Raw genomic sequence first — 14,341 nt, 5'->3', positions numbered from 1 at the left:
ATGTCAATGAGGGATTTTTAATCACTGCTATGTTGAAATTGTTACTAATATTGTTACTGTTGTGATAATATTCATTTTTGTTTCACTACTTTTGGTTTGTTCACGAGTGGGGGAAGAGTGGATCGTGCGATCGACAGGCGGATCGGTGCGGCGTCTTCAGTAATGCGGACGCTGTATCGATCCGTTGTGGTGAAGAAGGAGCTGAGCCGGAAGGCAAAGCTCTCGATTTACCGGTCGATCTACGTTCCCATCCTCACCTATGGTCATGAGCTTTGGGTCATGACCGAAAGGACAAGATCACGGGTACAAGCGGCCGAAATGAGTTTCCTCCGCCGAGTGGCGGGGCTCTCCCTTAGAGATAGGGTGAGAAGCTCTGTCATTCGGGGGGAGCTCAAAGAAAAGCCGCTGCTCCTCCACATCGAGAGGAGCCAGATGAGGTGGTTCGGGCATCTGATCAGGATGCCACCCGAACGCCTCCCTAGGAAGGTGTTTCGGGCACGTCCGACCGGTAGGAGGCCACGGGGAAGACCCAGGACACGCTGGGAAGACTATCTCTCCCGGCTGGCCTGGGAACGCCTCGGGATCCGCCGGGAGGAGCTGGACGAAGTGGCTGGGGAGAGGGAAGTCTGGGCTTCCCTGCTTAAGCTGCTGCCCCCCGACCCGACCTCGGATAAGCGGAAGAAGATGGATGGATGGATGGATACTTTTGGTTTGTTCTGTGTCGTGTTTGTGTCTCCTCTCAATTGCTCTGTTTATTGCTGTTCTGAGTGTTGCTGGGTCGGGTTTGGTTTTGGAATTGGATTGTATTGTTATGGTATTGCTGTGTATTGTTTTGTTGGATTGATTAATTAAAAAAAATAAAAAAAATAAAAAAATTGATTTTTGAAAAATGAGAATCGTTACTGAATCGTACAACGTGAGAATGGCGATATAAATTCGAATCGATTTTTTCCCACACCCCTAATTATTACTATTATCATTATTACCGAGTCCTCTTTGCCTTATTCTTTTTATTTTCCTATTTTTAATGATGTTAGATCTGTGTTGTTGTTGTTGGGGACAAGTGTTGTAAATTAGCTTTGGCTACAAACACTATGATGCATACATTGGATAACTGTTTCAGATATCTATGTTTCTGTATCTGTCCCTATTTCAAATAAACCTTTATGTATTTTACATATAGCTTAACTACATTTCCCAGAGACTTGGCGGTAGCTTCACTACTTTTTGAACGGGTAGCAATTCCTGTAGCTTAGCTATTTTAGACCCATGTAGCGAGGTAGCTTACATCAAAGCTACAAGCTACAAAGAAAGAAAATGGACTGCGAGTTGAGGCCCAAAAAATTGGGAGAAAAACACAATGACCTGGATGAATGAGAACATTTAAACATACGGTGAAAATCCATAATGATTGGTTGGTGTTCGTATGATGAGTCACGATTGGCTAAGGTTAGGGCGAAACATCACGGACTGGCCAATCAGACGCAAGATAAGGCGGGTCATCGAAACCAGGAAGCAAAATCATAACAGTCACGCACTGTGACATGAGTGCAAGCTGATGACTCAGAAAAAAAAAGGAACATACTTGAAAACGGCAGAGGAATTCTCTCCCGCAGATTAGAATTTTCCTTCAGTGATGAAGACGCAAATGTATGAGTTTAGAGAAATCAATGCCCAAAACCTTAGTTTTTAGTTCAAAATCATAACTGCTCTCTTCATCTAAGACGTCCAACACAAATTTAGGAACACACATTAAGTAGAGTTGAGTTCATGAAAAGTTTTTTTTGCACATTACCATTACCAACTGTTCCCAAACAACACACATGTCATTGTTTTTTTTCAAGATATGGATGCTGTTTTTTTTTACTCGAGGCAGAGAAAAGGAATAATACTATAGGGGTGGGCCAAAGAAAAGGCAAACTAAATTAAATACATACAGTAGAGTGCTGGGACCCCGAGAGGTAGTTGTAGGGTCTCCCCAGCTAAATGACAGATAGTTAGTGTAACTGAGAGTGTAAAAATAGACTTGGAAGAGTTAGGGCTGCATGGGATTCTGGGTATTTGTTCTGTTGTGTTTATGTTGTGTTAAGGTGCGGATGTTCTCCCGAAATGTGTTTGTCATTCTTGTTTGGTTTTGGTTCACAGTGTAGCGCATAATAGTAAGAGTGTAAAAGTTGTTTTATACGACCACCGTCAGTGTAACCTGTGTGGCTGTTGACTAAGTATGCCTTGCTGTCACCTACGTGTGCAAGCAGCAGTTGCATACAACATGTAGATGAGCTGGCACGCTGTTAGTACAGGTTGTATGGGGCGTTAAATGCTGTACCATCACGGCACGCCCTTATTATAATTGTTAGGGTGATAATCTGAGAATATCTGCCCTGGGAGAGGCACTGAAATCCGTAAGTCTCCCAGGAAAATCAGGAGGGGCGGTAAGTATGCAGCTGAGCCGCATCAGAGTGATCAAAGAGCCGCGGGTTGCCTACCCCTGCTTTAGTGTAATATGACTCAGGTAAAAGTAGTCATCCAAATAATTACTTAAGAGTAAGTAATTAATATAAGTAAATAAATATACTGAAGTAATGAGTAACTGGTGAGTAATGTGTGATTTTTTTTATGGTACTTGAATACCACAGTTAGTCCGTGTGTGCGCATGTAAGTGACAGAGACTGCAGCATGTAGCACAAAATATATACATTACACAGTCACTTATGTTATTTAAGGGGTAATATTAGCATCTGCGTATCTAAAAAACAAAAAAAACAAGTTACCGCAACATGTTTTCTCTTGTTGGAGGTGGAATTGTTGTAGGCTGAAACGTAAATATTATTTCACATGACAACGCGTGATGTGTTCTTTGTCAAAGTTTGTAAGGTAAACATTAAAGACTTGTGCTGGCTCATCTAACTTCATGTTACTTTTTACAGTGTGGGGCTGCTGACTTTGGTCATGTGATTGCCAGGCTTTGTGGTAAAATGGAGTTGTGTACTTACTGTAAGACGTCTTTCCAACAACCCAAATTAATTTGTCTGTGCAAGCAGTAATTACAGTGGCTGACTGGGGTAAACGCACTGCGACATCCAAAATACACAGAAATCCCCAAAACACATTAACTACGGAGAAAACGCAACTCATAAATCAGCTCTAGAACAAGCGTGTCAAACTTGTTTTCATGGAGAGCCACATCACAGTTAAGGTTGTCCTCAGTGGGCTGCTTGTAACAGTGAATATTATATGAATATATACATATACAGGTACATGACTGGCTCCCTGTGCGTTACCAAATCAATTTTAAACTCCTTCTATTTGTTTTTAAATGTCTAAACAACCTCGCTCCAACATATCTCTCCGACCTCCTTCAGCCTTACTGCCCCACCCGATCCCTAAGATCAGCCGATCAGCTGCTACTGACGGTCCCTGACACAAGGCTGAAGCTTAGAGGTGACAGAGCTTTCGCCGCTGCTGCTCCCAAGCTCTGGAACGACCTACTTCTGAGTGTTAGACAGACATCCTCTCTTCCTGTTTTTAAATCTCTCTTAAAAACATACTTTTATTCCATGGCTTTTAACACTGAGTGATATCCACCCTGCTATGGCTCCCCATAATACACCTGCTGTGAACCTGTTTTTAGGTTTTTATGTTCTATTTATTTTAGTTATTTATTTTTTATCGTGCTCTGTTTGTGTTGTGTTGTGTTTGCTTGGTTCTCGTATTATCTTTTAACTTGCCCATTGTACAGCACTTTGGCTACCCCTGTGGTAAATTTTAAATGTGCTTTATAAATAAAGTTGATTTGATTTGATTTGATGAATATATACATATATTAATATGTATACTTTATATATATATATTTATACATACATATAGACATACAGACACTTATATTTAATAATTGCATGTACAGCTGGGATAGGCTCCAGCACCCCCTGCGACCCCGTAAGGGACAAGCGGTAGAAAATGGATGGATGGATGGATGTACAACAACAAAAAATTATTCACATCCGAATCGCGATTGTTATGCATTCCGATTCAAAATCGATTTCTAATTTTCCAAAATCGATAAAAGAATGAATTAGAGATCCACATTTTGTTTTTCAATACATATTATTCATCCATCCATTTTCTACAGCTTGTCCCTTTCAGGTTTTTTTTTTTTAAATACATTTTAGGCCATCTCCGTGCAGCCATAAGGCGCTTTTCTAAGCTGTGACTTGTTTTTAAAACGTTTCATTATAATTATTATACCAAATACATTACGAGAACAGGTTTGAATCGAGAATCTGCTTGAATTGAGAATCGAATCGTCACCCCAATAATTGAAATCAGATCGAATCGTTAGATGCCAAAAAATTCCATCCATCCATTTTCTACCGCTTGTCCCTTTTTGAGGCCACAGTGGGTGCTGGAGCCTATCTCAGCTACATTCGGGCGGAAGGCAGGGTACACCCTGGACAAGTCGCCCCTTCATCGCAGGGCCAACACAGATAGACAGACAACATTCACACTCACATTTACACACTAGGGGCAATTTAGTGTTGCCAATCAACCTACTATATAATTCATTAGATTTTTTTTTTTTAACCTGTGCTCTAAAAAAAATCTTTAAATTTTACTAGAAAAAACTGGCAGCTCAGTCGTCAGAATTTTACCGTAAAATACATATGACATTTTACAGCATATTATTGTAAATGGAATGGAAAAACAGTATCAAAACGGTAAATACATACAGTAAAATTCATGGAGCTGAGCTGCCAGTTGTTTTTTTTTACCGTAAAATCTACGGTTGTTACGATTTTACAATGTATTACTGTAAATGAAAAAAGGGTAACAAAGTTGCTTTTACGTTGAAAAAAAAAACCCTGCAACTCAATCGCCAGAATTTTACTATAAAGTCTTTAGTCATTTTTACAGTGTACAATTTGATGGACAACTTGCTTTAAAATCATAAGTCTAACATATCTAAGTATTTATTTTCATTTTAACAAAAAATGTTTTGGAAGAGTAGCCACGTGTACATGGACGACATTGATTTAATCTGATCATCTTTTGGATTAGGATGTGACTTTGTACATGGACCTTGAACAAAATTCTCTGAGTATGACGTGCATTTTCATGCATTGCATCTTAAATCGGAATACTTTACTTTAACGTGCGCAGAACTTAACATAAACGGAAAGGTGTGTTATTTGTACTATGACGCCATGTTTTGGACGAGTTTGCTCACTACGGGTGCTGACTTAAGCAGTGACTTCCACTGAAAACAAACATGACTGTGCATTTCTGCTTATCAAACGTGATCATGGTATTGATCATGTTTTTCCTTCTGTTCACTGCTTTTGTTTTACCTCTCTTTTTGAAATGTAGCTGTTCTGTGCTTTTTATGTTGCAATTATGTACGGGTTGCAGAGCGTCTTCATGTTTCCACACTCTGTGTATGTGTTTGAGGCTAGCAGTTAACACTTGGAGTAGCTGTAAGTTTGGGAATAAAACAGCTCGATAAGACAACTGGATCCCTTCTTTTATTGTTACATCGACACATGCTCTGACTCTCTCAGCAAGGACACTCGTAATGCAAGCACTTTGTACCAGACGAAACATTAGCTGAATAAAATAAGACTATAGGAGATACAAAAGAAGTAACTCTAAATCAGGGGTGCTCATTACGTCGATCGCGAGCTACCGGTCGATCGCGGAGGGTGTGTCAGTCGATCACCAGCCAGGCATTAAAAAAATAGACCTAAAAATGAGCGATCATAAATCTTCACTATGACGTCACTTTCGTCACTTGATTGACATTCACGGCACCCGAGGGTCTTCTGAGATGACGCTGGCTGCTGCCAGCTCATTAAAATTACCGACAGGAAGGCGAGAAACACTTTATTACAACAAACTCAACAGCATATAATACTACGTCTACATAAGTGTTGAATGGGGGAGACAGCAGCAAGACAATCGCTTCTTTCCGAGACTATTAAAGAGACTATTAAATTTAGTCCACACTCCGCCACCAAAGTGTATCTGACATCAAAGGCATGCGCAGTAAGGAATGAATTGATTTACGTGGACCCTGACTTAAACAAGTTGAAAAACTTATTCGGGTGTTACCATTTAGTGGTCAATTGTACGAAATATGTACTGTACTGTGCAATTTACTAATAAAAGTTTCAATCAATGGGGTAACGGACTGTCTTATTGTGGCGGTTCGCTTCCTGTATAATCAGTGTCAGAGCTTGGTCCGCATTGCTGGCAGTAAGTCGGACCCGTTTCCAGTGAGGGTTGATCTTCCCCAGGGCTGCCCTTTGTCACTGATTCTGTTCATAACCTTTATGGACAGAATTTCTAGGCGCAGTCAGGGCGTTGAGGGTATCTGGTTTGGTGGCTGCAGGATTAGGTCTCTGCTTTTTGCAGATGATGTGGTCCTGATGGCTTCATCTGGCCAAGATCTTCAGCTCTCACTGGATCGGTTCGCAGCCGAGTGTGAAGCGACTGGGATGAGAATCAGCACCTCCAAGTCCGAGTCCATGGTTCTCGCCCGGAAAAGGGTGGAGTGCCATCTCCGGGTTGGGGAGGAGATCTTGCCCCAAGTGGAGGAGTTCAAGTACCTCGGAGTCTTGTTCACGAGTGAGGGAAGAGCGGATCGTGAGATCGACAGGCGGATCGGTGCGGCGTCTTCAGTAATGCGGACGCTGTATCGATCCGTTGTGGTGAAGAAGGTGCTGAGCCGGAAGGCAAAGCTCTCGATTTACCGGTCGATCTACGTTCCCATCCTCACCTATGGTCATGAGCTTTGGGTCATGACCGAAAGGACAAGATCACGGGTACAAGCGGCCGAAATGAGTTTCCTCCGTCGGGTGGCGGGGCTCTCCCTTAGAGATAGGGTGAGAAGCTCTGTCATCCGGGGGGAGCTCAAAGTAAAGCCGCTTCTCCTCCACATCGAGAGGAGCCAGATGAGGTGGTTCGGGCATCTGGTCAGGATGCCACCCGAACGCCTCCCTAGGGAGGTGTTTAGGGCACGTCCGACCGGTAGGAGGCCACGGGGAAGACCCAGGACACGTTGGGAAGACTATGTCTTCCGGCTGGCCTGGGAACGCCTCGGGATCCCCCGGGAGGAGCTGGACGAAGTGGCTGGGGAGAGGGAAGTCTGGGCTTCCCTGCTTAGGCTGCTGCCCCCGCGACCCGACCTCGGATAAGCGGAAGAAGATGGATGGATGGATTGAAGTTTCAATCAATCAAGGATAATTCTAACCCGAATTTCGGAAGATGTGTTTTCATGCAATCCGAATGACATAAACCACCTGTCTCGATCGGAATGAAATTTTGATCGAGTCAGAATATTCCGTCATTTTTATTCTGGAAAATTAAAAAGAAAAGTTTGCTCCATAAAAACTACTCTGGCAGGTATAAATGATCCAAAAAGTTGTTTATGTAAACGTAGCATGTTACCACACACTCATACTTTAAAATAACATGGAGACATAAGGTCATGAAAGACTTTATTCAAGTCATGAAAGAACATAAATTTCCTGCATGACATCTTGGTTCCTCAGGACCCCATGGACAACAGTTCTCAAGCTTTCGACACTCTGGGCACTTGCATTCAAAGTCTGCACCCTACCCTCTGGAAACAGTGCTGACAGTGGAAAAAAAATAAAAGATATATGATGATATAGGAACAACTCATTAAATTTGTACACTTACATTGGACAATAGTTCCATCTGGTCGCTCCACAAGTCCTGCCAGTGAGAGGCTCAGTGCCATGTAGGTCCCACAGACACGCCAAGCTGGTACCACAATTGTGGGTGTCAGAGCTGAGAGAGCTGGCCTCTTGTCAAGCTGGATTTTAATTCCCTATTTAAAAAAAAAACAGTAGTTCAACAGTGATGTAATACAAAACCCAAAACCAGTGAAGTTGGCTAGTTGTGTAAATTGTAAAAAAAAAAATTAAAAAAAATACAATGATTTGCAAATCCTTTTCAACCCATATTCAATTGAATGGACTGCAAAGACAAGATACTTAACATTTGAACTGGAAAACAAATATTAGCTCATTTGGAATATGATGCCTGCAACATGTTTCAAAAAAGCTGGCACGAGTGGCAAAAAAGACTGAGAAAGTTGAGGAATGCTCATCAAACACTTATTTGGAACATCCCACAGGTGAACAGGCTAATTGGGAACAGGTGGGTGCCATGATTGGGTATAAAAGCAGCTTCCATGAAATGCTCAGTCATTCACAAACAAGGATGGGGCGAGGGTCACCACTTTGTGAAGAAATGCGTGAGCAAATCATCAAACAGTTTAACAACATTTCTCAACGAGCTATTGCAAGAAATTTAAGGATTTCACCATCTACGGGTCGTAATATCAAAAGGTTCAGAGAATCTGGAGAAATCACTGCACGTAAGCGATGATATTACGGACTTTCGACCCTCAGGCGGTACTGCATCAAAAAGCGACATCAGTGTGTAAAGGATATTACCACATGGGCTCAGGAACACATCAGAAAACCACTGTCAGTAACTACAGTTGGTCGCTACATCTGTAAGTGCAAGTTAAAACTCTACTATGCCAAGCGAAAGCCATTTATCAACAACACCCATAAACGCCGCAAGCTTCGCTGGGCCCGAGCTCATCTAAGATGGACTGAGGCAAAGTGGAAAAGTGTTCTGTGGTCTGACGAGTCCACATTTCAAATTGTTTTTGGAAACTGTGGACGTCGTGTCCTCCGGAACAAAAAGGAGAAGAACCATACGGACTATTATAGGCGCAAAGTTCAAAACCCAACATCTGTGATGGTATGGGGGTGTATTAGTGCCCAAGGCATGGGTAACTTACACATCTGTGAAGGCACCATTATTGCTGAAAGGTACATACAGGTTTTGGAGCAACATATGTTGCCATCCAAGCAACGTTATCATGGACACGCCCCTGCTTATTTCAGCAAGACAATGCCAAGCCACCTGTTACAACAGCATGGCTTCATAGTAAAAGAGTGTGGGTACTAGACTGGCCTGCCTGTAGTCCAGACCTGTCTCCCATTGAAAATGTGTGGCGCATTATGAAGCCTATAATACCACAACGGAGACTCCTGACTGTTGAACAACTTAAGCTGTACATCAAGCAAGAATGGGAAAGAATTCCACTTGAAAAGCTTCAAAAATTTACTGAGTGTTTTTAAAAGGAAAGGCCATGTAACAGTTGTAAATTTTCCCCTGTGCCAACTTTTTTGCAATGTGTTGCTGCCATTAAATTCTGAGTTAATGATTTGCAAAAAAAAAATTGTTTCTCAGTTCGAACCTTAAATAATCTTGTCTTTGCAGTCTATTCAATTGAATAGAAGTTGAAAAGGATTAGCAAATCATCCAAAAGGGACAAGCGGTAGACAATGGATGGATGGGATGTTACGCAACGTGCCAACTTCACTGGTTTTGGTTTTGTATGTTCTTTGGTGCTTTGATTGCTCACTTGGTTCTTGCCAGATTTGTTTGTCTGGTAGAACTGAAGGATGAGGCTGTTAAGAATGATGCCTGAGCGAGTTAAGATTCTGCTCCCAAACGGTCTGCTCAAAGAACTGCAGAAGAGTAAATCCATGAGAGATAAGGTGAAGGAATGTCAGTGTGTACAGAAGCAAATACCACATGCATGTTGTCACCCTGCCATCGACACCATGAGGCCATCCGGTCCCATGACTTCTACTTGTCCAGACATCAGCGCTGTCTTTTGGATGGTGTGGACTCTGCTTTGGTCTTCAGGTGGAGAGCCAAGTGAGTGCCAAATTTTGGGGCGAAGCATGTCAACTGAGCCTTTTCTTTAAGAACGAACACATATTTAGTCAGATACTGATCATTTCAAGTTGGGACATCAAAGATTGCAAAAAACTGCAGCACCACAGGGGGTTGCAAAAGGTACACATGTCATAAAATATAAGAGTGTTGCTAGTGTACAAGTGGAAGTGTGTTTTGTGGCTGCCATGCAGCAAGAAGGGTGGGGTTTTTGCAGTCTGCAAACAGCTATCTGATTGCAATCTGTGCAAAGGTGTGATTTTAGTATTTTTTTTTATACATTACTTTTGGCAGTGCCAACAGTTTTGTCCACATAATCCATGTAATTTGCTGAAACTACATGATTGATTGATTGATGAAATGACTGTTTGTTATTATTATTATTATTATTATTAGTTATGGATGTGATCGCAATTCATAATATATTCAAAAATATGTTTTCAATATTTTTTCATAATCACAATTTATTACAATTCTAAATCAAATCATAATTTTCAAAAATATTTCTTATTTTTTTGAGTTGCGAAAATTTTGATTTTAATTCAGTTAACAATTAAAAAATAATTTATTCCCAAATTGCGATTATTCCTTCTAAATAGATAAATGTTTTAAAATTAATCATTTAGAAGAAATAATCGCAATATATACATTATATTTTTTTCCTTTTAGAATTATTTTTCAAAATACGTTTTTTAGGCAATCACCATGCTTATTTATTGTGCATATACTGTATGTCACCAGCAGCCAAGAGCATTGGTAACCTATAATTGGTTTTGAAAATGTTATATTTTATTATACCAAATTATATCCATCTATCTTCTACCGCTTGTCCCTATTGCGAGAATCGTGTTGAATTGAGAATCGATTCTGTATCAGAGAGTAACCCCAATAATCGGAATCAAATCGTGAGTTGCAAGATTCATATCCCTTTATCTGTATCCTATAATCATATACTCTCAGGCGGTATAGCTCGGTTGGTAGAGCGGCCGTGCCAGCAACTTGAGGGTTGCAGGTTCAATCCCCGCTTCCGCCATCCTAGTCACTGCCGTTGTGTCCTTGGGCAAGACACTTTACCCACCTGCTCCCAGTGCCACCCACACTGGTTTAAATGTAACTTAGATATTGGGTTTCACTATGTAAAGCGCTTTGAGTCACTAGAGAAAAGCGCTATATAAATATATTTCACTTCACTTCATATACTAAATATTAGTAAATAAAAAGGGCATTATGTATTGTATTGTTGATAAAGAATCAGATTATTATATCAGAGTAGGAGGTGGCTTCTTCCTGCTCCTTTTCGGACAAAATGTTTTTTTTCAATATTACTTTTTTTTTTTTTTTTTTTTTTTCAGTTGACCATTGTATTTGAGATACTATTTTGTTTGAATGGTGTAGATGAAGTAGTTTTGATAGGTTTTTTTTCCAGAATAAAATTAATTAAAAATATAATTATAGGCTACTTTGAAGTTAAACTTGTGTTTTGATTTCTTTATGTATTGTATAATTAATAGAGCGTACTAGTGCCTCAATCATTTTTATATTATTTTTCGAGTCATTTCCTTCATACAGTATGTGTCTGAATAGTGTTAATAGTGTGGTTAACTCTTAGTATGGTTTACCTCAGCATGTCAGTCAGCAGCCCAGTCATTGACGAGTTATATTCAGAGATTCCCATTCTGACAGCTTCCTTCAGAGCAGTTTTACATAAAGAAAAAAAAAAGACAGATTTGAATAGAAATACCAAAATATACATTAGCTGACAATTAGAGTTTGCAGTACCTTAGTGGTCCAGCGTAGCACTGTTTGATTCCGATCGGTCTTGTTGAAGCCCTCTAAAAGTTTTGCAGTAAGTAACAAAGCTGCAGCAGCAGACGGGTGAGCAGGAACCAAAATTCTAAATTCTAAGACAACCATAACAAACATTTGTCAACAAATGTCATCAATTTGTGCAGTTTGTATCCATGTAGTGTTTTTACTTTTATAAAGGCCCTCCAATGGCTGCCCTACTTCCACAATGTAGTTACTAATGTCCTCCCGACTAAGGACACCTCCTTGGGCCCGCACCTAGATCAAAAACTTAATGAACCCAGATTTGGAAAAATACCACAAAACAAAGCCACTTAAAGTATGAATGTCTTCCACCTCCTCCTCCATCTCTTGAGATAGATTTCCACTATAGAAGTTGGACAGGTCAACTTGAAGGAGTCGGGCCACACTGGGCATCCTGAGAAATGAACCCGGATGCAGAGCTCTGCCATCTGGGAAGAAGGTCGCCCTGAAACGGCCCATTAGGGAGTCTCCTTTCACATTTGATATTGCAGAAGCTGTTTAGAAGAAATGACCGATCATCAGCATGTGATGCATGATGAAGACGAAGTGATGTGGAAGGGTTGGACTCACCAAGACTTTGAGATACGTTAAAACCTTCTCTTGCCACAACAGCAGCTCTGGCGGCCACATTTTGCCAAGATAAACTGCAGTGAAATTAATGAGTTTAGAAAATGGCCAAGAAAATGTTATGATAAAAGTGTGTTTTTACCTCCCATACATTCTGTGAGCTTGGTGCAGCCCTCTGAGCATACCAGGCACTCCCACCAACAGACCTGCCTTCACAATACAGCAGTATGTCGGTTTTTATTAGGCTCAGACAAATTCGGATGAAAATTTGTATCATGAAAATTTGTTCCGTTTCAGACATCCAAAAATATGAACATAACACATTTTAAAGAATAATTAGTGTTAGAAAAATTTTATCTAAGTTATCACAAAAACTTTGTGTTGAAATGAGTTCCCAGTGAGAAGACCAAAAGCTGTCTTTGAACCTACCAAGAAGAAGACTTGTAAAACTCCACTGTGTAGGGGGGGAAGCAACATGAAGGTGTTCTGTTTTCTTACATGTATTGTAATCAACAGAAAGATATTGTTTTAACCCAAGGACTACAAAGCAGAGAGAAGGCAGGATCTGCCCAAGTTCCAGACACCGCTTTTTTAAACTCTTTTACGAACCTCTTTTTTGAACTCTTGAATCGCCTCAGTATAAGATTCGCCCCATAAACACAAGATGTTGTGTTTATGTTGTGTTACGGTGCGGGTGTTCTCCGGAAATGTTTTTGTCATTCTTGTTTGGTGTGGGTCACAGTGTGGCGCATATTAGCATACTTGCCAACCCTCCCGAATTTTCCGGGAGACTCCCGAAATTCAGCGCCACTCCCGAAAACCTCCCGGGACAAATATTCTCCCGAAAATCTCCCGATTTTCAGCCGGAACAATGCACCTGAGTGAGGACAGCCTTTTTTCACAACGGGAGGACAACAGGTTGACAAGAAATCAATCATCCAGACGAGAGATAAATTGTATTATTATGTTTATCTTACCTAAAAATAAATATATTTATTAATTTAAAAAAAATATTTAAAAAAAATAAATTTTTACTATATTTTGCTAAAAACATCAACATTAATTGTATTTTTATTTGTATTTTTTCTGACTCCTTATTACATCCAGGCATTAGAATTATACATTAAAATAAACATATTTGAAATAATTAATTTTAAATTATCATAATAATTCATTTAAAATGACCATGTTTAATTATTAAAATAATTGCTTGTTTATCAACAACTTTAGCATTTTATTAATTACATTTTAAGCTCTCAGAAGCCAAGTTATATTATATCCTTAAGATTTATTTATGCAAGTTTGAAGTATCAATTATCTAAACACAGTTTTGTTTGCATATTTTCAGGATGTAGCTATATATATATATATATATATATATTATATTATATAAATATATATGAAATACTTGACTTGGTGAATTCTAGCTGTCAATATACTCCTCCCCTCTTAACCACGCCCCCAACCACGCCCTGCCCCACCCCCGACCACGCCCCCACCTCCCGAAATCGGAGGTCTCAAGGTTGGCAAGTATGCATATTTGTAAAAGTGTTAAAGTTGTTTAAACATGCACCCTCAGTGTGACCTGTATGGCTGTTGAACAAGTATGCCTTGCAGTCACTTAAGTGTGTCTGCAGAAGCCACGCACAACATGTGATGGGCTGGCAAGCTGTTTGTACAGGTTGTAGAGGGCGCTAAAGGCAATGCCATCATAGCACGCCCTTATTATTGTTATTTGGGTGACAATCAGCTGACATTCGAGAGAATAGTTGCTCTGAAATTTGGGAGTCTTCCGGAAAAGTTGGGAGGGTTGGCAAGTGTGATGCTGTCAAGCGGCATTCATATAAAACTCGCGGGCCGCACTAAAATTACATTTTCATATTAAGGTGCGGGCCGCGTGACTGAGACCCCTGGTTTATACATAGCACAAAGCAAAAAAAAACTTTGTATGCAGTGTTATTTCATTTTAAATTTCAAGAGTTTTGTGGCTTCCATTGTTTTCTTTATTTTGTGAAACGGGTCAAAATGGCTCTTTGAGTGGTAAAGGTTGCCGAACCCTGATCTAGTTGTTTTGACTTATTAAATAGAAAGTTGATCCATCACCCTCTTCTGTTTGACAGTACTGTATGGCACTTTATATTGTGTCCAAAGTGCACAAACT

The 14,341-nt window shown here is 40.3% G+C and overlaps 1 protein-coding gene across 3 annotated transcripts in view; it reads right to left on the bottom strand.

The window, feature by feature from the left end:
• Positions 1-7,476: 7,476 nt before the first annotated feature.
• LOC133570757 (glutathione hydrolase 7-like) overlaps positions 7,477-14,341 on the bottom strand; it is a 10,696-nt gene continuing 3,831 nt past the window's right edge. Inside the window, exons 5-14 of one of the 3 annotated variants that reach the window (XM_072916624.1) lie at positions 12,323-12,390; positions 12,184-12,257; positions 11,926-12,107; positions 11,760-11,847; positions 11,563-11,684; positions 11,403-11,479; positions 9,654-9,809; positions 9,467-9,572; positions 7,699-7,849; positions 7,477-7,630 (exon numbers count right to left, since the gene is read on the bottom strand). In XM_072916624.1, coding sequence (XP_072772725.1) covers positions 7,503-7,630; positions 7,699-7,849; positions 9,467-9,572; positions 9,654-9,809; positions 11,403-11,479; positions 11,563-11,684; positions 11,760-11,847; positions 11,926-12,107; positions 12,184-12,257; positions 12,323-12,390 — 1,152 coding nt within the window. In that variant the 3' untranslated portion in view covers positions 7,477-7,502. The remainder of the gene's footprint in view (positions 7,631-7,698; positions 7,850-9,466; positions 9,573-9,653; positions 9,810-11,402; positions 11,480-11,562; positions 11,685-11,759; positions 11,848-11,925; positions 12,108-12,183; positions 12,258-12,322; positions 12,391-14,341) is intronic. The other 2 variants (XM_061923455.2, XM_072916625.1) reach the window with 2 other exon arrangements.

This window comes from Nerophis lumbriciformis, linkage group LG28, assembly GCF_033978685.3.
Source record: "Nerophis lumbriciformis linkage group LG28, RoL_Nlum_v2.1, whole genome shotgun sequence".
Classification (NCBI taxonomy): Eukaryota; Metazoa; Chordata; class Actinopteri; order Syngnathiformes; family Syngnathidae; genus Nerophis; species Nerophis lumbriciformis.
The sequence above is the reverse complement of the archived record's forward strand: the minus strand, read 5'-3'. Positions and strand labels throughout refer to the sequence as shown.